The sequence below is a fragment of the Paroedura picta genome, chromosome 8, assembly GCF_049243985.1.
Source record: "Paroedura picta isolate Pp20150507F chromosome 8, Ppicta_v3.0, whole genome shotgun sequence".
NCBI lineage: Eukaryota > Metazoa > Chordata > Lepidosauria > Squamata > Gekkonidae > Paroedura > Paroedura picta.
This window is the reverse complement of record NC_135376.1, coordinates 27546172-27573485: the sequence shown is the minus strand read 5'-3', so window position 1 is coordinate 27573485 and position 27314 is coordinate 27546172. Positions and strand designations below refer to the sequence as shown.

The following is a 27314-nucleotide window of genomic DNA, read 5'->3' as shown; positions in this document are numbered from 1 at the left end:
AAACTGTAGCTGAGTTGCCTTGGTGTATGACAGGAAACCTGCAAAGACTTGTAGAGGGAGCCTCATTTTTCCTTGTACCCTATTTCCCTTCTCGACACTATTTCTTCTTTTCCTCATCCTGGCAATCCCATATCCTCCTCTTTTCCCGCTCCCTTCAGTCTTTCTCATCCATTCACCCACCAAACTTTTATCTACCTACCCCCAACTCGTTATATTTAATTATTTCATTTATACCCCACCTTTCTCCCAAATGGAGTTCCAAGCAATTTATATCATTCTCCTCTTCTCCGTTTTACCCTCACAACCCTGTCACATAGGTGAAAGCTGGAATTGTACGACTACTCTTAGGGGCTTTTCGCACTGGGATCTTTGTAGCAAATTGGTTGCTGAATGAAAAATCGCCATTTAAAATAGTGGAATTCGTCGTTATGCATACCTGCCTTTGTAGTGGAATCCAGTTGCGTTTTGTAGCGTTTCCCACAGGCTTCCGGTCTCGGCAAAAATCGCTAGAAAGGAAGCGCTCTTGCCAAGCTCGTCCCGCCCCTGGCCGTCAAGCAGCCAATGGGCAGCCGTTAGCATGCTCCCAAACAGCCCCTTTCCCTTTTAGAAAGTTTTTTTTTAAAAAAAACCAGACCCATTGCAACGAATCTGTGTTGATTCGTTGCAACGGAGAGACCCATCCAGCTGCCTGGTGTGTTTGAGCTGTCATTTATTCGTTGCCACGCTCCCTCCGAGTGAAAAAAAAAATCCCCCCCCCCTCTCACGGGCCCGATTTTCGGCTGAAAATCCAATGGGCAGCCGTTAGCATGCTGCCAAACAGCCCCTTTCCCTTTAAGAAAGTTTTTTTTAAAAAAAACCAGACCCATTGCAACGAATCTGTGTTGATTCGTTGCAACGGAGAGACCCATCCAGCTGCCTGGTGTGTTTGAGCTGTCATTTATTCGTTGCCACGCTCCCTCCGAGTGAAACCCCCCCCTCTCACGGGCCCGATTTTCGGCTGAATGAATGTGTAAAAGATAAAGGGAAAATACATCAGCAAACGGGCTTCTCTTGTTTGTGCTTAGTGACTGAAGGGGAGGGACTGAAGCCGGGGAAGCCTCTAAACAGAGGCTCGCTGGTGCGTTTATCCCCGCTCGCTCGGAGAAAAAAAAAATGGCGATCGCTTCGCCGGAAGATCAGAGGAGAGAACCAGGGGGAGGGACTTTGTAGAAACCGCAACAATGTTAACGCACAGGTCTTTTTCGCTAGTGTTGCAGATTGGTTGCAGGAGTGTATCGCTTTCCGGAGGGTGAATCCACTTTTGGGGATTTCCCTGAAAGCGCTACAAGGAAGCGCTTTTTGCAGATCGTTTTCAGGTGTGTGGCAGATTGTCAATGACGTTGTGCATAACGGCAAATCAGTAGCGTTTTCAATTGGCAACCATTGTGCGATTTTGAAGGCGTGCGAAAAGCCCCTTAAAGTCATCCAGCAAGCTTCCATAGCAGAATTGTGATTTGAACCTGTGTCCTCAGATTTGAAACTTTAACCATTACACCACACTGGCTTTCATGGGGTGACTGCTCTTGAAAAACAGCAAGCAATCAGTCCTGTGTGAGTCAAGCAAGTTGCATGGTAGCAAGATGTCCAGTAATGAGTCCCTCTTAAGGGCCATAACAGCCCTAGAAAGCCCCTTGCTCTGCTTTTTACTGGCAGAAGCCAAGGAACGAAAGTCTCCTCTACCTCAGCATTTAATGTGACACTAACTTGGGCAAACCTATGGGGGAGGGTTTTTTCCCATGCCATTTTCCTGATTTATACCCGTCCCTTGGAGCAGTGGTCCCCAACCCCCGGTTCGGGAACGGAACCAGTCCGTGGATCAGTCGGTGCAGGGCCGCAGCTCCTCCTCCCCAGCTGCTGCCTTGGGGGCTGCCCTGCCACTCTGCCACCGGCTCACCTTTGGTACTCTCCAGCAGCCGCCATGGCTGGGGCTCCCCCTCGGCGTGGCACTGCACAGCTGCTGCTGGCAGCACCCCCCAGCAGGTGGCGGGAAGTCAGGGGTGCCAGCGATGTCCCTCAGCAAAAAACTACCCCCCCCCTGGGCCTCAGTAAAATTGTCAAGTGATAACCGGTCCCCGGTGATAAAAAGGTTGGGGACCACTGCCTTGGAGTTATTTGTCTTGAGGGGGAAATTTCCAAGTCACCTGTACATTATCTCCCATTGAGGTCAACAACTATTCAAGGACCTCTCCCAAGGACTCAAGACAGATGATGCAAGCTGGTTTATGAATTACTGAAAACTGTTTCCACACGCTGCTTCTGTACCACCATGTGGTTGTTAAAGCTGTATCTGTTTTCAGGCTTTAATTGTACCAGAAACTGTTCTAATAATGAAATATAAATGCAACAGCAAATCCTGAATGCCAACAAGTCCTCATAGAAAGCCTATGCCTAGCCAGCTTAAAAAGGAGACTACCATACCTGTTATATCCTAACAGTTGGCTTGCAGAAAGGAATGCTGCTAATACTCCTGGTTTATTTGTCTACTTAATTTATTTTCACAATGAGACACGGCCCAAAACTATTTACATTATTCTTGTCACCTGCCTTTTATTATTCCTAACACCCAAGACTAGTCACCCAAGATCCCCTTGCAAGCCTCCAGGGCAGAATGGGGATTGATTTATTTACTACATTTATTTGAACGTGATGTATCCGAGAGAGATTACAAAGAGAGACTCGCCCATGAGTGCCGGGGGGAGGGGGCGGATTAGCCACGGTAGTCTCTTGGGGCAGTCAACCTACGGTCCTCCAGATGTGGATATACTACAATTGCTGGCAGGGGCTCATGGGAATTGTAGTCCATGGACATCTGGAAGACTACAGGTCTTGGGGAACCGCAGGCGGGTGGGGAGACCAGGCCGACGGGGTCGCGCCCAGTTTTGTCTCCCTGGCGGCATCCTCACGCCTCCTGGGGGAAGCATGCTGTCCGGGGCGCGCCTGGGCACCGGGTCTCCCGTGAGGCAGGCCGGAAAAAGAGGCCCGGCGGCCTCCAGCCCGGCCTGCCCCCAAGTCCTTTCCGCGTCCAGGCCCGGCCGGCCTTGTTCGTTCCCACCGCCTGCCGCTGGGGGGAGCGCGCGTTCCGTCCTGCCGTGGCTCGGTTCGGGGGCGGGGCGGCGGGGCCCGGCCCGCGGCAATCCCCTCCTCCTCCCGCCCCCAACCATGGCCGACGCGGAGGACGGAGACGAGCCGGGCGTCCCGGCTTCTCACGCGGGCTCCTCCGTCTCCAAGGCGGGCGGCGCCGACAAGATGTTCTCGCTGAAGAAGTGGAACGCCGTGGCCATGTGGAGCTGGGACGTCGAGTGCGACACCTGCGCCATCTGCCGCGTGCAGGTCATGGGTAAGGCGAGGCGGGCGGCCAAGGAGGAGGGGAGGGGAGGGCGCGCTCCGCAGCGGGGCCTGCAACCGCCCCCTCCCCCCCCGCCTGCCTCCATCCGCGGGGCGGGGCTGGGGCGGGCCTCGCCTCAGAGGCCGCCTGGAGGCCTTGTGGAGCCTTTTCATTGGCTTCTCCGGGGAGCGGCGCTGCCCCTTGCTCTTGGGGGGGGGGGGGCGGCCTTTCAGGAGCGGGCCCAGCGCCTCTTTTCAGTTCTAAAATGGTCTTCGTCCTGGTGGCTCTCGAGGGGGACGTTGCCCGGCGCCCCGCTTGACGCGACAAGGCCCTGCTCTCTGCCCACGGCCCCTGCTCAGGGGGGTGTTTTCCTCCCGCGCAAACCGGCGCCTTTAGGGGGGTCTCCTCGAAAAGAGGATCCAGGCAGCCTTGGGGTTCGGGGGGGGGGGTGCTGATTTGAATTTAAATGCCCAGAAAAAGGAGGCTGCGGATCGGAATATTTTTATACCATCTGGACAAAATGCTCAGTCCAGATGCTGGTTCAGAGAAACCAAACGGCCTCTCTTATTCCAGTTTCTCAGAATAACCAGGCATTTGATTGCCTTGGGCACCATCAAGACAGATTTCTCTCTACTTTGGCTTCAAAACCACGGGAGGGAGAGGGGTTGCCCCACACTGAATTGTAATTGTTCATTTTTTTCAAAAAGGGAAGGGTAAGTTTCTGGCCATCTTTGTTGCTTCAGTAAAAAGAGCCGGAGACTAAAAAGCTGGGATGTAAAGCAGCTATTAGATAGTAGCGATATATCACTATAACTTTATGGTACTATAGGACAATAGCAGTTAATCACTTTTAAAAGCCATCAGGTGTGGCATGGTGGGGAAACTGGCAATTGGTGAAGGAAAGTGCACAGTTTTCTTTTGAATGTTGAACCAGCAGTGCAAGTATGTCTTCATTCACAGCCATGATCGTAGGAAACAGAATTGTTCCTGTGTGTATACCACCTTGGTTTGAAAAAAGGACCATAAAAGTCTTTTGTTAGGATCACCTAAAAAGGTACAAAAAATGAGTTAGCATTTTATTTAATCAGAGCACTTTGTCAGGTTATAATTTAAGAAAAAGCACAAATATAAGAAGGAAAAGATCACAAAGTGCACCTAAATGTGTAAGGCAAGGAAGCATGGTTGCTCTCCTTAGGATAATGTAATAACTAGCAATTTTTTACCTGTGTGTGCAGATTAGAATTTTTTTTCCAAATTGAAGAATTCCTTGCTGGCAGATCTTTATGACTTAACATTATTATTGCATTATGATTATGACTAGCTCATACTAAAGGTAGCAAGCCTCTTGATATCATAAAAGCAGAAAACCCAGGCTCCCCAAGGTAGAAGTTTTTATATATTTGGGAAACCCTAGATATACAGAGAAATGTATTTATGCAAACTGGCCCAAAGGAGAAAAAATGAGGATTGAATGTCCAGTGGGAAGCAAAGAATAATGAAAGCAACTTAGTCATGTAAAGGGAAAAGAGTGGTGACGTGAGAATAAGATCTTGCAAGTGAATAGAAAGAGGCAAATTTCCATATGCATTGTCTCCTCTATAATTTCTTGGTTGCCCCCAGGCCTGTCAATGTATATAATAAAAAGTGCGGTTTATGTCAATCAAAAAAGTACTAAAACCAGGGCATCCACAGGTAAAATTGCAGTGACAGTATTGGGGGGGGGGGGGCTTACTCATATATGTAGAAAAATACAGCATTATAAATTGAAAGGAAAAAGGCAAACCAGATATAAGACTTGATGAGGACCAAGAATATTGGTGCCAGTTGAGAGTATGCTAAATATAGGGCAAAGAGGACATTGTCTGCTTAAGCCCCTAAAAGTTACAAAATCATAGAAATTTCCAGATTGCTTATCTCTCTCACACACATCCGATGATAATTGTGACAACATTTGATCTGATTGGATATGAGGTTGGTACAGTTAGTTCTCTGTTGTCCTTTCTTCCATATTTGGGGATCACGCTGTGTGTCCTTTTGAACTATTTTTGACAGTCAAAAAATGGATTGTTTCTCTACAAGGGTTTTTACAGAATTGTATGGAGAAACATATTTGTTGTGTAACCCATCACCCGATCGATCCTTTTAGCTAGAGGTGCTAGAGATTGAACCAGAGACCACAGCCCCTCACTACAAATAATACATTTTCCATGCCTAAGAAGGAACATCCTGAAGCAAATCTTTGTCTTGTCCATAAGCTCTTCTCCATATAAATTCTGCTTATTTAAAAGTATTATCATAAGTAAAAGTTGAGATTTTGTAATGCATACATACCTTCATAAACCATAACATTAGGGTAGAGAATTTCTACATACAGTCAGCGCAATATTAATATTTCCAAAATGTTTTTCAGCAATTGTACATGCTTTGGTAAGTAAGTTAGGTATATCCAAAACATTACATTTAGTTTTATTCTTGTTACATCTAGATGCCTGTCTAAGATGTCAAGCTGAAAACAAACAAGAAGATTGTGTTGGTAGGTTGTGATTTCATTCTCTTGTTATTCAACCAAAGGCTGTCTCTTAGTGGGGTGCTTTTTAAAGTTTTCAAATGAGTACTTATTTCAGTAAAATTATCTTGAGCAACCCTTGAGTAAAAAAGGCATACTGTTCTATAAAATACTTGGTATAGCAAATGTGCTGTCAGTCCTTTGAATATATGTGACTGTTAAGGAGGAATTAGATTAATTTGGGAGCAGCAACTACAATGTCCTTCGTATCTTCAAACATTTCTCTGAACAGATGGCTGGTTGAAGGAGAGAAGAATAGGAAGTTTTGAAAAAAAAATTTTGACTTCATAAAGGCTGAGATTTTTGAAGTCTCAAATGTATTATTTTTAATAGTATGATTTTTCATGTTTTAAATAGAATGTCAGAGGGTTGAGATTATACTCCAGTAACTTTTTAGGATTTGTAGAAGAGATTGCATCTTAATTGGGCACACTTTTGCCAAAAATAAGCAGTTCCATTGATTTCAGCAAAAGACTAAATATCTCCCATTGAAACCTGCACTACTTAGAAGTTTTTATATTTGTATATGGACCATGTGCTTAATTTGTTTGTATATATTACTACATCTGGAAGGAAGTTCAGATTTCTTTACAATTTGGAAATACTGTAGCGATAAAGTATGAAATTCAATAGTATGCACTTAAACATTTGGTTTGTTAACAAGTCGGTAGTATTCACCAAAGTTTAGGTGGGTTTTTCGTCAGGGAGGTGTTATTCCCTGGCTTCAGCCTTGGTCCACTGTATTTATAAATTGCACCTAAGTGTTTAAAAATTGTGGGAGCGAAGGCTTTGTACATTATTGTGCGTGTTCACGGGCTGAGTTTTCAGATTTTAGAAGATAGCTGCTACCTGGTTGTATTTTCAAGTGTCCTTCACACAGGGAGAGTTGGCCCTGAGAAGAAAGAGAGGGGATGTGCAGTATTTGGCTGACAAATGTTAGCCTGAAACATCAACTTTGTATTTGCCATAAAGTCTTCCAGGGGGAATTCAGAGTTCTAGTTTGGAACACTGAGTGGCCGCTTGTGTCGAGTGCAATACGATTTTTCTCTTTGAACAGTAAGCATTTTCAACCTCTCCAGTGCTGTATTACAATCTGTCTCATTTACAAAAATGCATTACTTTTAAAGAAACAAAAATATAGTGCTTTTTTGGCAATGTGGAACATGTTAACATGTTGATTTGAATCCTGACTGTGACACACATATTGTAAAATTGGTATGCAAAGAGGAAACCATGTTAGTTTGTAGAGCAAAATCTGCCAAACTACTTATGAACTGTGACATCTCAAGTTTTCTTTTCTTTTCTTTCAGTGGTCTGGGGAGAGTGTAATCATTCCTTCCACAATTGCTGCATGTCACTTTGGGTGAAACAGAACAATCGTTGCCCGCTCTGTCAACAGGACTGGGTAGTTCAAAGAATAGGCAAATAAAAGCACCTGCAGTTCTTCTGCTGAACTTATTTAGAACTTTAAACAACTGATGCCATTATCCCTGATGAGAAAGGACTACTCAATGTGTGACAGAATTTGTTTTATTTATTTAGGCCTACAGCATTTTATGTTGCTTTCCTGATCTGTTGTAGCCTTCAGGATTGTTCTTGCAAGAATACAGATGTACAGTATTGAAGAATGTATCTAAATGTTTGCTGTGAACTTTGTAAAATTGCTTAGAAAAGTGTTCGGGCTGATGAAGCCCACAAGTACAATATAATCTAAGCAATTACAGCTAAAATATCACTGTTTTCTGGAAACTGGGTTATTTAACTGAAATAAATAGGTCTGGACACATTCATTTTTACTTTTTTCTTTGTTTCACTAAGATGAAATGTTTTGGTTTTGAATATTATCTGCTTCTATGATATTTTAAAGGTTAAATTTTAATTTACTCCTTTCAAAAGGTATATTGCAATACACAGAATTAAAACATTACCCTATAAATTGCTCAGCTTTTTTTTTTTGGTAGAGCAGTATAATTTACTTAGAAATCAATTCAGTTAAAATCTGTTCTGTAGAGACACAGGAAAGTCTGATAATTAGCAACCAGTAAGTCTTGTTCTGTATTTGGTAAGTAGTCCCACCCCCTGCAAATAGCCTATGCACCATTCTATGAAGTCTCAGTGCATGCACAGTGCTCTGTATGCAGCAGCTTTTGGATCACAGCCTTAATATTTGGTAATACTTAACTTCCTTTTCCACATGTTTGCCAACTTCTTAGTAAATATATGAATTGATGAAAATGTGAATGTATCTTTTTTGGTGAGGTAGCATTTTTAAAAGGGCATCAGAATGGTAAGTCAAAGCAGCATCCATAAACTCATTTTTCCTGCATAATTAAGCAGATGCATTTGGTAAGATGTAACACTTCTGTCCCCAACATCTCATTACAGAACATGATCTGACAAAAGTTCTACTGCTTGCAGATGTCAACAGAAGTTAAATGTATTAGATGGAGTTGTGGCTGCAGCATTATTTCAAATATATTAAAGATATTGCTAAAATGATCAATTATTCTTTGCCACTTCATTTTCTCATTCAGCACAGCCTTAAATTAAATATTTGTCCATATAATCAAGAAGAAGAAGAAGAGTTGGTTCTTATATGCCGCTTTTCCCTACCCGGAGGAGGCTCAAAGCGGCTTACAGTCGCCTTCCCATTCCTCTCCCCACAACAGACACCCTGTGGGGTGGGTGAGGCTGAGAGAGCCCTGATATCACTGCCCGGTCAGAACAGCTTTATCAGTGCCGTGGCGAGCCCAAGGTCACCCAGCTGGTTGCATGTGGGGGAGTGCAGAATCGAACCCGGCATGCCAGATTAGAAGTCCGCACTCCTAACCACTACACCAAACTGGCTCTCAAATCAAATCCAGAGTTGGAACATGTGAAATGATTACTCTTGACAGCTTTCTGTTGCAGAACTTATGCTGCAGCAGTCACAGCGAGGGACTTTAATTTCTAATGGCTCCCTATTTCATATTTTTCTCATTCTGAGAAGTGACCCAATGTTGGGCAACCGCATAAGGGGCAAATAACACCTGTAGTGCCATTTCATTTTGGGAAAACAACATGGGGGGGGAGGCAAGAACCCCTCTTCCACTCACACTGTAGTCCCAAACAGAATTGATCTCCTGCAGCACTTCTGGATAGAGTTTTCATTCATTCATTCACTAGTTGAATTAATATACCTCTGTTCCTGGCCAGCCCACTTATAGGGGCTCACAACAACCATAACAATAAAATTAAAAAAACATAACATTGAAAACCATCCCCATTCAATTCCCTCCCCACCCCATACTAAACCTGCTTCCTATCTTCCATGTATCTGGGGAAGATGGAAAACTTGCAGTGGTGTATGGCTACCATGTGGGAAAAGTAATATGTAGTTTGGTCCTTAGATTGCCTGCCTTGTTTGAGATTTTGAGATTCATAACAGCTTATTTCAGAGGTCACAACAAACAATAGTTTTAAAAGCTTCAGCAGCTTTTGCCATGCTCTCTAAACTAGTGTTTATTTCTTTTTTCTAAGGGGCATCATTGTTTGCCTTTTCTTCTTGGGGTTGTGTTTTTTTTTAGTACTTTTTTATTTTTATAGTTCTTTAATTGTTGATTTTATAATTTTCAGTGTTGAGTTTTACAATTCTTTATTTCAGTGTTTTGTTCTGGGGGGGGGGGCACTGTATAGTTAGAGTAGTCCATTCTCCCAGTTTGGTAGCTGTTGTACTTGTTGTAGTAGGTTGCCAACTTTGGGTACTGTTGTTTTGCTGGCCCTCTTTTGCACTTACAGAGCTAGTTTACTGTTTTTTCTTTGAAATAAGTATTCAAAAGCATTTAACCTACTGGTGCCTCAATGTAAATTTACCAGTAGCTGCTGCATTTCCCACCCTCTGCTTATATGCGAGTCAATAAGTTTGCCCGGATTTTCTGGTAAAATTAGGTGCCTCTGCTTATATGTGGGTCAGCTTATATGCGAGTATATACGGTAAATACAATTTGCCAGGTCTTTATTTGAAACTAGCTAATGAAAACCGTGATTTGGCATTATGTCAGAAATTAGTCAATACATTTCATACTCTTTGTAGCCCCTTCAGCCATGATCAGTCTACTACTGTTACAACGTGCTGTTGTAAATAGGTCATTTAGGGAGCAATTCTGCTTTTTGACCCAAGCAATAGAATGGAATAAGACTGACTCTCAGCATTTTGATGGATGTTATATCCAATCCAGTGTATTGTTTGTCTTTCCCTGAGGGGTCTGTCTCCCCCTCAGTTTTCAACATATGACTTCAGGTTGCTTGACATCTAATTGAGCCCTCAAATGAGGGCCACAAGCATTCCTGGCTCAATGAGTTCTGATGGTCAGGAAATGAGTTCTTACAGAATATACATCTTGTTGTATTCCAGCCATTCCTGAATGGCTGCGAAAATACAACAGGTTGTATACAAAATAAGGATCTTGTTCAGTATGTAAGATCTGGTTTGCCTTTATTGAGTGTCTGTGTCTGACAGCAGCCAAACGTTTTGCAGCATAAATGCTGCTCTCAACACTGACTTGCTCTGCATACGATCTGCATGAAGAAATAGGCTTTAGACTCTAGGACTGAATAATAAGTATTTAAATCTAATTCTCAGCCTGCTTTTTTGACATCATTGTGAAGACTGTGATTCTGAATAGTGTTTTCTTGCTGATTGGTAGCAAAGCAAAATGCAGAAAGCATTTCAATTCCCTTTTGAAAGCCTGGTTCAAAGACTTGTTGCTGTAGTTTGTTACCGAGAAGGATAACTCTTTAATGAAGAAACAGTGTCATGCAATTTTTGTGCAGAAGATAGATCCTGGGCTCAGAGTGGTGTAAGAGGTATAGCAAGATTTAGGAGTAAAGAGGAGTTTGTGTTAAGGAATGCATTTGGTGGCAGGGAGCAGGTTTTCCTGTGATGCCATTCATTTAGCTATAGATAGTAAGCACAAAGCTCCTTAGAGAGAAACCTCTTACCAGCTGCTTTCCGCAAATGGTACATAACCTAAAGGTACTTAATGAAAAATCCTTGAGAGGTATTTAATGCTAAAGCAGTCAGTCTCCCCCGCATTTCTTTGAAGCCTGCAGGCATATCCAGACGGTGGAAGAAGGCAGGCAGCCCCAGATCTACGCAGTGGTTTGCCACCCTAGCAGGACAACAAAATGTGTGACATGGGGGGACTGGATAACTTGATTGCCAACACAGCATATCTACAGGCCAGGCAAAGCGGAGATGCTGACAAGGAGATACAGAAAAGGCGCAGGGGTCTTGTACTACCAACGATCGAGGACTTCTCTGAACTCAAAGATTCCATTAAACTGGAGTATGAGCACATCTGTGAAAAGCAGCCCATTGGTAGAATTCTTTTCAAGGAATTTGTGGAGGCTGAACCCGAATACCTGCTGGCAAGTGAGTTCTTGGATGAAGTAGATGGCTGGGAACTGTCAGAGGATAAAATCAAGAGCAGCATTCTTGAAGGTGTGGCCAACATGTACCTGAAAAGTATCAGCAATAACTACTTGAAATTTCTCAGTCCAGATTTGGCCAAGAAGTGCCAGGAAGCCACTAAGAATGAATTTGAAAATATCATTATATTAGCCATGGAAGAAGCAAGGGACTTTCTTAAAGGAAAACCCTTTGAAGAATTCCAGAACAGCCCATATTTTGAGAAGTTTTTGCAATGGAAAGCTTTTGAAAGGCAACCTGTGAGTGAAAACTTTTTTGAAGAGTACCGAGTATTAGGCAAGGGAGGCTTTGGAGAGGTAAGGATCAACTTTTTAATCTTTTCCTGTAACATGCAAATAGTTGGGCCTTAGCAATGCAATGAATAAGCCTTTATTTCAAGAACTGAGCAGCTAGCCACTTCCAGTATAGGCTGGTCCATCCCTATCCCTTTTTACTGTTGACCTTCACTGTATTAAAAGGTATTTAGCAGCATTAGGCTGAGATCTGTTTGATTGTTTATTTGCCCATGTCTCCCAGAGTGACTAGTTTTATTTTTTCCCCCAAGGCAGAGTAGGTTTCTCACTGGAAACTACTAGGGCTGCTACTATTAACATTCATTAAGCTCTCGCATGGTACAGAGCATCTTAACTCAGCTATTGCATGGCCCTTGCTAAGAGAGCAAAACTAAGCAGGTCTTCGCAAGGGAGCTTACTCCCAGGAAAGTCCTTAGGATTACATTGTAAATAAGGTATTAGCATACAACTGAAGCAAATAAAAATGGCAACAAGGGATATCTGTTGTCTCTAGTTGCTAGATTACATGGCCTTCATTCCTTTTTTCTTGCTGCTTTAGGTTTGTGCTGTCCAGGCAAAAAACACCGGCAAAATGTATGCCTGTAAGAAGCTGGACAAAAAAAGACTGAAAAAGAAAAATGGGGAAAAGATGGCTCTGCTGGAGAAGAAGATTCTTGAGAAGGTCAACAGCCGGTTCATTGTCTCCCTGGCCTATGCTTATCAGACCAAAACTGACCTGTGTCTGGTAATGACCCTCATGAATGGAGGAGATCTTAGATTTCACATTTACAGTACGGGGGAACGAGGCTTGAAAATAGATAGGGTCATTTACTACTCTGCTCAGATCACGTGTGGCATCCTGCATCTTCACTCCCTCCATGTCATCTACAGGGACATGAAACCAGACAACGTTCTCTTGGATGAGCATGGCAACTGTAGGTTGTCTGATCTTGGCTTGGCGGTAAAAGTCAAGGAGGGCAAAGTCATCACCCAAAGGGTAAGTGAGAGTTCACTGTAGGGCAGCATGTATGGCAGATGAGACTGTGCTATTTCCAAATGCACTGAGCCCAAGATTTACTTCCTTACAATTTGTTCCTCACTAAGGACCTTATGTGGCCACTTCATTCTAAATGGCAGGTGGTAAGAGGATTTGTTTAATGAACTATTTGGCTGTGCTGTGTAGCAACCAGGCTAGTGTGCCTGTTTTTTAAGCCATCCAAATGTTTTCTGTCAACAGAAATATGTTGTCCTATTAAGGCCTACAATAAAGGAGAGGGTGCTAGGAAATGGGTATTAGTGTACATGTTCTTTCTGATTATTAAGGGCACAATCTAGTGGGAAAATGTTCTGTACAGTCTTTAATAACATTAACAAGACCAATGCAAGTATTTTACCAGTTATGTAAAACACTTGCATGTACCTTACATGGAATTTCCATTTCATTTGCACTACATGTTTTTAAGCATACTTTATTAAGAAATATACAAAGTTGCAAGTATACAAACAAGATAAATGTCTACCATCATCAACTTCCAAAAAGGACAGATAAAACAGTATCACCTAGATAGCCTGCTAGACACATGGTAAGACCTCTCGTATCTTAGTCTATTCCAGTAATTAATGAATGGATGCCATGCTACGAAGGCTTGTATTTTACCCCCAGATACCTAATGTGATCTCTGTGTTGTAAAGAATTCATTCTTTGAAGGCTTTATTTTTAAAAGTGTAGTGGCACAAATCCATTCCCACATTCCAAGTCAAAAATGTGTAACAAGCAGGGAAAAGTGCTTAACAACAAAAGGTTCCAATAGATCAAGTAATCCAAACCACATGTTAAAAGTAATGCTAATCAGGCTGATCTGGGGGGGGGGGGGGAGTTCCATTCTAACTTCAACTACAGTAGCACTGACCACAAGGAAACCCTCCTGTTTTTCCCCGAGCATGAATTCTGAGAGGCAAAACTACATGCTACTTGATATCCCTGTGCCCAGCTGTACTAGTTTTGCTATCAGAAGACAACCACAGAATCAGCTTCTTAATAAAGGGGTACACAGTAGTCTGCCTTCCTGCCATCTCCAAATAGGTAGAAGGGAACCAGATGGCCAGTTTTGGCTACTGTAGTTTGAACTGTGTAGTATACTAATACCTGTGGTGATTACAAACTGTCCCAGTGGCAGTTGCACAAGGAAAATCCATTGGTTATATAAAGACAGCACATATTTCAAGTCTTAATGATGGTTACACAAGAAAGGTGTATTGGAGTAACTGAAACGTGCTTCATCTATCTGATTATCCAATGTCCTTCTCAGCATGTAGTCGTGCGTTGTACCTCCTGTGTGTAGTTCTTACAAAACTGCCATTAAGAGGGGTTAAATGAGGATTGGTTCATAGTTGCCACAGGTAATACTGCTTTGCTATGCACCATAAATGTTTAGCAACAAAATATATTTATATACCTTTTTTGTGTATTTTTCATGTGCAACTGCGGTTGGGATATCCATACTTCAGATTAGGATTCATTCGTAAAAATTAAATCTAACACATGAATGGTTCTAATATATGGAACGGTAAAAGTATTTTCATTATAAATCCAAATGGGGAGCCGTGTTGGTCTGAAGTAGCACAATAAAACTTCAGGCTAAAAACCTGACATAAAATTTGCTTGTTGGAAGTTAGCCCCACTCAAGGCCCATCTAGATTTTTGGATATTTCTGGGACACCATCAGTGAAGGGGAGTCAAACTCTGGGGTCAGGGAGTTCCAAATAAAAATCTATATTGCTAGAAGGGAACAGAATGCAGTGTGACGATATCAGATTTAAAATATTACCGTAGGGCTTTATTAAAACCTTATTTGATTGATCGTAATTGTTTTTTATTATTAGTGGCACATGTCAGAAATTTATTAAAGTTGTTTAACAACCAGATATGCCTAGCTCTAAATCTGCTTCTGCAAAGGGGCTTAAAAAGTTACCCCCACAGTAGAAGCAGCAAGAAGAGAATAGAGGTGTGTGTAGGCCAGTGTTCATGCACCCCATTCCCACAATACTCATGACTGCTCCTGCTCTACCCCGCTGCTCCTGCGTCCTATTAGTGCAGAAGCATTAATAATCTTGCCAGGTCACTTGGCAGCCCTGCTTTGAGTCTGCAGCCTGTTGTAGTAAAATACAATCAACCAGATATCATTGATAGTAGTAGTTAAGGGAAAGGCCTGTTGCTGTGGAGGGGATATTTGTTTGTTTGTTTGTTTGTTTGTTTTTATATACCGCCCTCTCCGAAGGCTCAGGGCGGTTTACAGGAAACGGGAAAAGATACAGATAACAGATATGGCTCATGGATAGAAGGTCTGCTTTGCATGTAGATGTCATGTTCAGTTCCTGTAATCTCCAATTACAAGGCTCTGGTAGTAGGTGAGGGAAAAGATCCTGAAGAGGCATTGCCAATTAGAGTTGACCATTCTGACCTTCATAGACCAGTGACCTGTCTTTGTGTTCATTTGTTCAGTGTTCATTTGTCCAACTCTGTGCAGATATGGAGGACCCCCACTTTCATTCACTGAGAACAAGTAGATGACAGAATATGTAATACAGTGTTGTGACCGGCAGAAACCGTTTAGATGTAATGCTGAAGATTAATAACATAGTATATCTGAACTGCTGGTATAAGGCTCTGGTTGGTCTAAAGCAGAAATGAAATACCTGCACGTTTTCAGTAGTTATGAATCATTATTTCATGGTATCTAAGTAGGCAGGTATTTGGCAGGAGAACAAGATGTGTGTCTGAATTTTTCCACATCAGTTATTTGCCACTAGTTTAGTGCTGTGATGAAGGTTTTTCCCCAACCCAGCATTGTGGTGTATTCACTGGGCCTCCCCCAGTATTTCTTTGTCATTTCCCAAACCTGCTTTGGTATGACATTTTGGAAGAGACCATAGCGAGGTTTAGGTGGTTGCTGTGTGAGCAGGAAATTTTTTCGTCTCACCACACTGTAGCCATTTTCCCTGTCCCAGTCCCCCACTACAGCCCCCCACACCACTGGGGGAGACTTTTAAACATTTTAAATATTAATTATCTCAATATACCAGTGTCACTGAAAATTTGAATTCTTCATGCATCAAGTACATATGAAGAAAATGCAATTAGCAGATGACTCATGGAATGATTGATTTGATGCTCATTTTTGTTGGCTACATAATAATGTCATGTAAACATTGTGGAAAACACATTCATGGTGAAATGCAGGATATTTTCTCAACTTCCTTTTATCCTTGCATCAACTCTGTCAGGGACATCATTCTTGCTGCGTGGGAAGGGTGAGGATTTCAAGAGCATGTTATAGTGTTAATAACAGATAATATATTTAGAACTTTTTACAAACCTATCCATAGAGATTTCATTGCTCTTCCGGCTCCTGCTCAACCACCATCAACTGTTCGCCACAAACAGCTGCTACCAGCTCATGTTCTTCTGTAGAATCTTGGCATTTAAACCAGCCAATCATGGCAAAACTGTAATTTGTTAAGCCTAGGGTGCCACATTCCCTACATTATTATACATTACTAGTGAGACACAGTGCATCTATAAACATGTGACTGAAATAAATTGGCATTCTCATGCAATGAGAATGGGCACAGGAGAAAGATGTGCATGCAACTGGAGCTTTGTTTTATTTCTTGCTATGGTTATGGTTGCCAGCTCTGGGTTAGGAAATACCTGGAGATTTTGAGGGTGGAGCTGGGAGTGGGTAGGATCTGGGGCAGGGAAGCGTCTCAGTGGAGTATAATGCCATGGAGTTCATCCTCCAAAGCAGCCATTTTCTCCATGGGAACTGAAGTGTAGTTCAAAAATTGTTTCTCTGGAGAATATTCTCCTGTTAATAAGCAAACTCGGGCAAAGTTAAGCAATACTTTGCATAGAAAGAGGTTAAATATGGTGATCTTGATGGGGCTGCCAAGTATTTAGCTTGTCTAGGCCTTTATTTTGTCTAGGATTATTATTTTGGGATTGGAATTCCAAATAGCCATGTTGGTTCATTACCCAAAGCAATCTTTATGAGGACCAACCAACATATCACAAAGTAATAACCAAATTTCAAGTCCAACAGAATTTCAGGCAGGATAAGCAGAAGTAGTGGCGACATAAGACATACTTTATTGGGTGTGACGGTGAACCCTAGTCTGCAGATTATAGTAGTTTTAAGGTGAAGCAGAGGATGTGTTACGCTGGTTTAATTAGCTTATTAGACTGTGCTAGGTTAAATGAAGACCTCTTTTCCTTCATAGGAATAACAGCTGTTATTGCTTTGTGTATATAAAAGTCAGCAATTGTTTGGATCTGTCTCTACCACAAATCAGACCATAAGGCTCTCTTGGATAGCAGAGACACCAAAAGTAAAGCGAACGTTCATGGCAGGAACATTTCATAAAGAGACAACAGAAGCCCAGCTGAATAAAATTACCTGTGGTTGGAGGGCATATTTTCTTCTATATGCCCTCCCTTTGTTTTTTATATATCCTCCATTGTAGGATCCTCCCTTTAATACACTATTTTCCAAAACAGACATAAATTTCTTCCTGGACCTTTATTCATTATTTTGGCTCATTTACATACATCCTTCCCTTTGTGATCAAGACGATGATGAAGCTATTGTTTTCAGAAGGAACCCTGAGATTTCTTCAGAGTGTATTAGTAATGACAGATAAGCATCTCTGAAAAGTATAAAAGCCCAATGGCACCTTATTTATTTCAGTATGAGCTTTCATGAGTCACAGCTCATTTCTTCAGATATGTGAAGGCAAAAATCATATGAGGAATTCTTCCTATAGAGAAGATTATGATGGGAGGGAGAGGCAGAAAAAAATAGTATGGGTTCTGTCATGTATCTCTCAAGTGTAAATTCCAGATATCTGACAAAGACAGTTTGACTCTCAAAGTGTTTAAAGTGCTACAGGACCCAAATCTTGTTCATCTACCACAAAACCAACACAGCTGTAATGGATGATGAGAAAAGTAAGATGTTCAAACAGATAAGCAAAGAAATAAGTATAATACATAGTTTATGTGAAAATCAGCCAATAATCGGTACAAGGTTATCACCTGATAAAACATGTTAAGGACAGTCAATTAAAATTTCTTTTAAAAGGGTCCTGTAAGGAAAGTAAAATCTCTGCTTTAAGCTATGTTTACTTTCTTGATGAGTTCTAATTCAATGTTATCACAAGTTGGCATCTACCTCTGTTGAAAGGTTTGGTTCTTGGGTTTGTATCCCTGTTGCTGGTTTATGGTAGCTGGTGAGAAGCTGTTGTAAGTTGGAGGGGCTTCCTGTGAACAAGGAAAAACCTGCAATTAAAAGGTTTTGAAAGAGAAATACCCCTGTCCAGGAGAGGCTGTAGGTCACTAACAACGTATTAAAGTGAGCTTTATATGTGTTCTATTTTTGCCTCCCTTGTGTATGCCTTATAGCAGGCTGTGTCTGGGTACCCATCTGGCTTCTTTACTGGGCAGGTACTGTAGTTTTAAAAAATGCTTTTTGTAAAATCTCTAGAAAGTCCTTGTGTGAGGACTGGAACAAATGTGATTGTAACACTGAGTTTGTCTATAACTATAAATTGCTTTATGGGTTCCAGATGATAGCTGGAAGCATGCATACAAGTTTGATGGTCATTGATTTTACAATATAAGGTGGTATTTGTAAGTCCATTGCATAGTTTCACAGTGGTGTCCAAGAACTGTGTAGATTGTCCATGGTGAAGTTGATGTTGGAGTGAGAATTGTTGATGTGCCAATGGAAACTCTTGAAAGCTTCCTTCCCATGTGTCCAGATTATGAAAATATCAATGAATCTTGGGTACAGGGCAAGATTTAACAGGAGCTGAGGAATTATTCTTCTGCGTGAAAATATTCGTATCCCGTGATACCATAATGGTGCCCATAGCTATAGATATAAACTGTTATCATATCCAAAGTAGTGAGTGAAGACAAATAAGCAAAGTTAGTACCCTGATTTGTTGTGGTGTTATCTGAGATAGTGGTCCTAGTGGATTATAACTCAATTTTGTGGGGAGATGTTGGTATATAGAGATTCAACAACCATGCTAGCTAAGATGGTGTTTTTCAGGGAGCTGCTGATATACTGTAGTTTCCTCAGGAAGTCAGATGTGTCTAATAAGTTACTGGAGGTGCTGATGTTGTATGATCTGAGCTTTATATAGCTAGATACACCCATAGAGATAGTGCCAGTACCTGAGAAAAGGGGGGGGGTGTTCTAGGTTACCAGATTTGTGTATCATGGCTGGCTTCTTTGAAACACAGGTTTTTTTTACTGCTACTGATCCTTCTCTGCCATATTTTTTACAGTAGATGCCTTCTCTGTCCAAGTACAGGAACAATAAGGCCAGTCCCCTATGTAGTGAAATAACCATGCACCCCAGAATTTATGTCCAAGAACTGACTAGTTGATGGCAGCCTAAGATAATTAGTTTACACTGGGAAACAGGAATGGAGGGATCTCATGGGGTAAAGAGCTGGGATGGCCACAGAACTTCCAGGCTTCTGCACTGGCAGACATGTGGCTTGTGAGACCATTTCCCCACATACTGTATGAAGTATGTGCAACCTAGAACACTCCCAAGAATCCTTGGTAATGTTTTGGGTACCTTGAAAGACAAGATGCTGTAGGAGTATTTTTAGATTGTAATAATTTCCTCAAAATATGTATTCACAGGATTCTTCTGTTCTATATCTATGGCAAAATCCTTTTGGTAAATTATTTGATTTCCACTTCCTTGTCCTTAAAGAATGCATTCTATTCCAAACACTTCTACAGATGTTAACAGAGAGCAAGGAGAATTGTACTAAATTTACTGCTTAGTATGTCATTTATTTAACTTTAGTCTACACGAAACAAAAATGCAATCACCTGTATTCTTTATACTTGCAAGCCTGGTACTCCTGTAGCAGCTTTGCAGGGAGAAGAGTGAGGAGACTATAAAAATTAAACATTTCAGGCTTTAAAAAGCTGACGAGAGGGGAGGAAGGAACGTGTCACTGTCTCTGGTTGCACTCGGTCCTTGCTTTATTTCTGTAGCTTTTCTACCCATTTTGAGTGGAGATTAAACCATTTGAAGAACGTGGAGTAGTGCTGCTAATCTCTCTGGCATTCCTCTCCCTTCTTGCTCCTCCCTGGATGCATCACCTTCAGAATCAGGGAAGTCTTACTGTTTGATTGCAGCATTGTACAAACATGGCCATTTCTCAAGTTCTTTAAGAAGCAGACTAAGTAAACACATCATGGCATTTAAGGTCATCAAACTGAAATGGTATAGCACAGCTATCTTTAATGGAGCTGCATTTAATTTTGAGTGTGCATGTATTTTTGCTAAGCTCTTATTCAAAGTATGCCCCTGCCCCTATGGTTTGTGTGCTATTTTGATGTTTTAGAAATATGCTGGTTCATTTCAAGAAATGCTGGATAGTTTATTAGTCCTAACATAACAGGCTGTTTCTGATTAACATATTGCAAGTCCATATGTTAAGATTGGGATGAGTTATTTCTTGGCCCTTGAAAGCTATGAAGATTATTGAAATCACAGTTAGCACAAGCACATTTATGCTATTTTATTTTACCAGTGCTTTTTTGTTGTTATTGTCAACCTCTTTCACCAGGATTTGATAGTTCTTTAAACACACTGGTATGGATTGATTTTGTCCATTATTGGACATGGATGATATGAGCCAATAGCCATAGATATAATGTTTATGAACAAAAATCTTTATGCAAGATCCATATATTGAAAAGGAAAAAAGAAGCATTCTGAAATTCAGTGCAGTCTAAGTAATTGAGGGAGAGCTTTGGGATCTCTGACTTCAATCTAACTGAGATGTCATGGCTCAGAGGAAGAGCATCTGCTTAGCATGCAGAAGGTCCCATGCTGAGTCCTTGGTGCCTCCAGTTAAAAGGATCAGCAGCACAACTGAGGAAGCATTACTAACCGTGATGGACCAATGCACCTATTCAGTACAAGGCAGCTTCATGTGTTCATGTGCAACTTTAGTTGTTCACAGTCCTGAATAGCGACTACTTGTCCTGAATGAGAATGCATCCTTACTTCTGTATCCACAGGGGCATCTGTCCAATTCAATAATGCAAATATTTATTTGTTTGTTTGTTACATTGATATCCAGTTCAAGGTATTGGGATGTCTATAATATATTTACTATTTTGTCCTACAGAAGGTGCCCACCTGGAAGTTGTGTATGCTTACAAACTAGTTTTATTCCAGACTTATTTGAATTATGGAGGATTTGGAAACATGGGTGATCCACCATGTGTAGTGCTGTTAATTTTTTACTACAGGTTTAGTGTTGGTTATTCTCCAATATCTAGCTTTCCATGTTGACAATATGGTAATTCCAGAGAGGTAACTGTGTTGTTATGTTTCAGTGGGTGGGTGGGGGGAGCAAATCTTGTAGCACCTTAAGGAGCACAAAGGCATTGTAGACACAAGATGCGGGTGTGTATGTATGTCATCATGTGTCAACAATGCCCCTCTGCTCTCTGTGTAGGACAACCAGAATTGTTGTTGTTGCTGTTGTTGTTGTTATTGTTGTTGTTGTTGTTGTTAGGTGCAAAGTCGTGTCCGCCCCATCACGACCCCATGGACAATGATCCTCCAGGCCTTTCTGTCCTCTACCATTCAAAATGGGCACAAATCAGAAACCAGCTTTGGTATTCATTTTAAAAAAATGCACACTACTTTCCCATCACTAGCAGCTTCTTCATAGACCTGGGATTTCTCACTTATCACAGTGTTAATTGTCTGAGCAAAATCTGGGGCTTCTCATCCATTCCAGTTGTTAGCTAATTTAGCAAAATGGCCTGTCTAGTTTTCTGAATTAGATCTGACTTTTACATAATTACACTTCATCCTGCGTTTCCTACATTTCATGTCCCCCTGGTACAGACTCAGGGAAAATGGTTGCCCTGTAGACAGGAAAATACAAACTTAGCTACCCACATGGCTTTACTGTAATCATTGGAAAACTTTCTAGCAAAGACAGTTTGAGAAAGATAGGAGGTACCCCCAGGAAGTCAACGGGTACACAAAACATGGTATAGAGATGTAGGAAAAATCCTTGCTTATCAATAGTAACAAACTTCAGGCAAACACCCACAATAGGACTAGCAACATATCTGGATGTTGAATTGAATTTTACAGCACTGAAAATACCCAAAATCTTCCCAAGGGCATTGTCATCATACATCATTATTGTCATCATACACATTATACTATATTAACTGTGGACAAAATTAACCAGAACGTGGAAAAGTTTAATGTGCCGATGGTCTGCATGGCTTTTCCTCTGCCCAGACTTCCTTGTGCCCCTAGTGGATGAAGCCAGAACTGCATCAAAATGGAAATCCTTGGGAAGGCACTGGGCTGGATGCATCAAGGTGCTGGCTTCAGGGACCCCCCGGCTGACTGGGGGCCCCAACATTTTGTACCCCCAGTCACTCCTATCTGCAGCTCCATGCTAAATTAGGATTCCCAACTCTAGGTTGGGAAATTTCTGGAGGTTTGAGGTGGGCCTGGGTAGGCGGGGTTTGGGAAGGTGAGGGATCTTAGCATGGTGTGGTACCATAGAGTCCATCCCCCAGAGCGGTTGTTTTTCTCCCAGGAGAACTGATCTCTCTAATCTGGAGACCAGATATAATTTTAGATCTACATGTACATTTGCAATCCTGTTCTAAATATAGTTGATGTGATCTACGTCTTCAGGATCTTTCTTCATACCACACACTTTCCCTTGTTCTTTTAGTAGCCTGGCCAAAATTACATTTTAATATGGGACCATAATAAAAAACATAGCTGATGTAAATTTGGAGGTAATCTCCAAAGATATCACGGGCTCTCTCACTGTAATGCAGCCGTTCTCAACTTTTTTACCATTCAGAAACCCCTGGAACATTCTTCAAGCTTCAAGAAACCCCAGAAGTGGTGTGATCATACAGAATATGGTTGGGAAGCACAGCTATGTACATGCCACTGAGGCACCTTTCCTTCCCTTCCCCTTCAAGACCACCACTGGCCATTTTGAGGAGGGAGGGAGCATGTCAATATGACCATTACTCAATAAATGTTTAACACATTTAAATAATATCTTTAAAATCAATTAACTCCTACCCATTCGGGAAACCGTTCCAGAGCTGTCAAGAAACCCCAGGGTTTCACAAAACCCTGGCTGAGAAAACCTGCTGTAATGGTCCTTCCTGAGATGACCTGCCATTGAATTATCTGTTTTCCTCTCAGGAAGAATTGTTATGATTTACTTTGATCCTTGAACTGAGTCCAAAGAAGAATAAAGTGAAACAGGTATATCTGTTTTTTCCTGAGAGAGACTATTGTGTAGGGTGTTTGACTTTTGATAACTGATCCCTTCAGAAAGGAGAGTGATTTAGATTTCTTTTCTGCCTGCATTGGGAAAATGGGCACAAATGAGATAATTTCAGGTTAATGGTATCTTCGATAATCCCCCAAATCTTCAATTTCTCTCCAAGTTCACAATTTCTATGAACAGGACAACTGTCCTGAAAGAGGTTTTGACCTGGCTTATGGCTAAGGACAAGAGGAAGTTTGTTGAATGAAAAGAGGATAATTTGTGATATACAGAGTTTACTATGAAATAGATGTTCTGCTACAATTTATGACTCCCATGTGATACAGCTTCTGCAGTATCCAAGATATCAAGGGCTGCAGGTTCAGCTCATATCCGTGTGTTGCCCTACCAGGCCGCACACCATGTACTGAGTAATTACGCCTTTGGCCAGAAAGCCAAAATTGTTAGGCAATTTCAGGGTCCAAAGTCCAGCCCATTAGTAGCCAACGGAGTCAGTCCACCAAGGAAGATGGGCAGGGGTGTGGAGTCGAGAGCTAAGCCAGAGTCAAACACCAAAAAGAGTTCCAAAGCCATACTGTGGTCAAGTAGCCAGGAAGCAAGGCTCTCCTTAAGTACATTGCGAACAGAGCTGGAGGGAGGGAACCCAACCACTGACAGCTGGACATCATCTGAGGAAGGGCGGTCAGCTGCACAACATCTTGCTTGACAGCAAGCTGGCACCTGGGCTGATCTTTTGACAGCTGTCAGATTGGCTCACGTTCGCCCATTTTGTCACTCCAGTGACCCGTCATTGCTAGATGGGACCTGTTGCCACAGTCCCAGAGATACAGGTACAAAGAGCTGGGTCAGCTCCTGGCTGGGACCCGGTTGCTCCTCATCCAGTGTGTCTGGCTGTTTCCTCTACCCAGCCAGATCCTCAGTGCAGGGTTCTGCCGACCTGGAAAGTGATGTGCTCAGTCTGGGCTCGGTGTCTGAATTCTCTGCGGCCTCCAGAGTGCCCTCTGGCAGCTTGCCGGGGAGTGCAGGCGTGACAGTCAGTTTAGGTGGTTAACACCTTCCTTAATATTTTAATACTCCACTTGTTCATTCATCTATTACAAGTTCCCCACCGTGATGTTTTTCAGATGCTCATCTGTCCTGGAGATGGGAATGATCACTAGTGTAGTTGCAGTGTGTAGAGTGCCAATGCTGGTGTCAGTGGCATATTGTCATGTGCCTCCTCATTGTTCTATATGGAATGTTCCATCCAGAGAACTTGTAATTGCTGATGCAGACACAATGAAACGCTTGGAAGCAACTGATCCGTGTCTCACTTGTTGGACACAGCTTCAAAGGGAAGCCATGTTGGTTTGCAGTAGAACAGCTAGATTCAAATCCAGCAACACCTTGGAGACCAGTAAGACTGAGTTACATTTCTTGTGAGCAAGATCCTTTCAGACAGATTTCTCACCTCCTGGTGATGTATTTAGGAAACAGTATTTACATACAAAAGCAGCTGAATCCTATATTGTTTGGTTCTACAAAATCTGCCGTGAGGAGAAACGCATTCAATCTTCCGCCTTCTTGATTACAGATTCTATTGTAATGGAAAAACGTAACTGTTGCGAGAGAATAAAGAATTGTTCTGCAGATTGTTGGACAAAACCCAAACAAATTATTACCCAATTGTTATCGTGAAATGAAAGGCAAAAGCAAGACTCAGTTTCAGCTACTCTTTTACACAGTCCATGACAAAGCAGAGGGAAAGAAAATTTTGAAACCAAACATATCGGACAGCTTCCTGTGGTCCGATGTTACATTCCTCCAAGGTCCATTAAGGCCACTACTGAAGGGAAAATGGAACAGCTGGAATGGAGAACAAAGCAGTCAGAGGCACCCCATGAAGGAAGGAAAGAAAGAGTAAGCTCTACAAAACAGCTGATGGGGCTAAATTCAGCTTGTTCCCCCTCCCCCCATTCAACAGTTCTTGTGCCATGTCAAATAAAGGATGGACACACAGATTTGCATCTCTGTTTGGTTTATGAAACTCATTGAGTTTGTTTTGTAAAGAGCTGTGGGAAAAGGTAGACATATCTAAATCATACTTTCCCTGTGCTGATGGAACCCATGGGGAGAGTTGCACTGCATTCCCTCCTACCCCATGGCAATTCACTCCGCTTAAATGCCACAGTTCTTTAGCCAGGACAATTAGCAGTACAATGCACTCTGCAGGACTTTTCTTTAATGCACAAAACAATTTTTAGTTCTAGGTGCCCAGTCTTTCTGAACAATCACGGCAGCATGCTGAACTCCTTTTGTGTCAAAAAAATACAGTCACTGCAGTCTGCACAGAGGCATGCCATGTAAACATAAAACCACTTTAAATCAGGAAGTCTGTATACATTTTGTTCATATTTCTAAATCTTTCATTGCCTGTCCAAACTGCAATAGCTACGTCGTTTCTAATGTTACATTTGTTTAATTGCATTTTTTAAATATAGATTGAGAAGCAGTGACAAAGTTGCAATATTGTTATGCTTAAAGGATCACATGCAAATACATTGTTCTGTATGTCAGTTGTACACTGGATAGTTTTGTGTGTGCGCACAGGCCAGTTCCTGGGTTGGTCTCTCTGTCACATTTGAGTGTGACCAATAATTGAAAATGAGGACACTATTGTGTGGCTAATGACACAATTGACACTCTATTGCATACTTCCAGCTCATCCCACGGAGGCTATAGAAACCCTGAACTGGTTCATGGAGGCAGTTTTGGGGAGGATGTGGGATAATAAACTGAAACATGATCCCTACAAGACAGAAGTGCTACTGGAGGATAGAATGTCTTCTCTGAGATTTCAGGTACCACCCATTCTGGGTGAGGTTGCATTCCCTTTAAGGAACAAGTCAGTAATCTAGGTGTGCTCATGGACCCAGGTGTACTGCTGGATAAGCCAGTGGCAGCTGTGTCCAAAATTCCCTTTTATCAGCTGTAACTGGTCAGCCAGCTATGGTGTTTGCTGGACAGAAAAGATCTGGCTACTCTAGTGCATGCCCTGATTACATCTAAATGAGATTACTGCAATGCACTCTACATGGGGCTGCCCTTCAGTAGAGTTTGGATATTGAGTGGAATGGTTTGTAGGGACTATATCACTCCAGTCTTGGCCCATCTACACTGGCTTCCAGTTCAGGGTGCTGCTCTTGAACTTCAAAGCCCTTATGGTTTGAGGCCAGCATACCTGAAGGACCACCCAGTCCCTTATGTACTTGCCTGACCATTATGGTAATCTTTGGAGGCCCTTCTGGTGCCCCCCTTCTTCTGAGATTAAATGGGTGGCAATCCAGGAGAAGACTTTCTTAGTCATGGCACCAAATCTCTGGAACTCTCTTCACAGGGAGATTTGTCCCCCGCCACTCTTGGCAAGCCGGCTCGTAGCGGATTACAGAATAAAACCCCCATAATACGATAAAATTCCAATTAAAATTCCAATTAAAATCACAAATTGCATTAATGCAATCACAACCATGGTGGCAAAAAACAAGCCCTACCCCCTACCCTGCCGGGGCAACAGGGCAGCATCTACTGGCCACCACTGAGGGGGAAGAATGTGGTGGCATATCTTCCTCAATCATCCACAACAAAAGCACTTAACAGAAATTACTCTCTAACAGTCTACAAAACTTTCTTACAAAAAATCTGTTCCATTCACTGTACATTTCTCTCAAGATTTATTGCCTGCATTTTAATTAAGCAAACCCAAGCACAATGTATAGAGCCAAAATTTATGTTGGTAACTTTCACATTTTCATGGTGGAAAAAGAAAAGTATCCCAGGCTTGGATCCAGTTCCTGTGTTCTGCACACACTTTGGCCACAGAGCAATTCACTTACTATGTCACTGTACATCTATTTATGCAAGGTTAATGGTTTTCAATGAGCCTTGTACTAAAGGAAGTACTAGTGGTAGAGAAAGTGAGCTGCACTATCCATATTTTCTGCAATTAGTAGAATTCTCAATGTAGTTTAGATTCAGAAGCTTGATGTAGTCAGTCATAATCCGATTCAACTCATGCTCAGCATAAATTATACTAATGCTTGTTTTCGCCTTTCTTTTGCTACATTTCCTTTTACAAAATGGTTGCTTCCTCTCCTGCCCCAATTTTTAAAAACTGATCTTCAATCTTTCTTTCCTCTGTTGACCTTAAAGGGTGTAACTTAACTGGCTTTCTTTAATTTACTCTTACTTTGGAAATCAGTGACTGTATC

General features: G+C 42.0%; 2 protein-coding genes across 2 annotated transcripts in view; both read left to right on the top strand.

The window, feature by feature from the left end:
- The first annotated feature begins 3122 nt into the window (after nucleotides 1-3122).
- On the top strand, nucleotides 3123-8429 carry RNF7 (ring finger protein 7). Its single transcript, XM_077348783.1, has 3 exons — nucleotides 3123-3376; nucleotides 5850-5897; nucleotides 7241-8429. The coding sequence occupies exons 1-3, from the start codon at nucleotides 3199-3201 to the stop codon at nucleotides 7357-7359; spliced, it is 345 nt and encodes a 114-aa protein (XP_077204898.1). The 5' UTR covers nucleotides 3123-3198; the 3' UTR covers nucleotides 7360-8429.
- Nucleotides 8430-9610: 1181 nt separating this feature from the next.
- GRK7 (G protein-coupled receptor kinase 7) overlaps nucleotides 9611-27314 on the top strand; it is a 37999-nt gene continuing 20295 nt past the window's right edge. The window contains exons 1-2 of the mRNA XM_077348782.1: nucleotides 9611-11696; nucleotides 12232-12669. Coding sequence (XP_077204897.1) covers nucleotides 11097-11696; nucleotides 12232-12669 — 1038 coding nt within the window. The 5' untranslated portion in view covers nucleotides 9611-11096. The remainder of the gene's footprint in view (nucleotides 11697-12231; nucleotides 12670-27314) is intronic.

What these genes read in the sequence shown, in the direction of transcription:
- RNF7 (XM_077348783.1), top strand. Translation starts at nt 3,199, where the DNA reads ATGGCCGACGCGGAGGACGGAGACGAGCCGGGCGTCCCGGCTTCTCAC. An exon ending in CTGCCGCGTGCAGGTCATGG is followed by an intron (nt 3,377 to 5,849) that starts GTAAGGCGAGGC and finishes TGTTACATCTAG; the next exon opens with ATGCCTGTCTAAGATGTCAA. An exon ending in CAAACAAGAAGATTGTGTTG is followed by an intron (nt 5,898 to 7,240) that starts GTAGGTTGTGAT and finishes CTTTTCTTTCAG; the next exon opens with TGGTCTGGGGAGAGTGTAAT.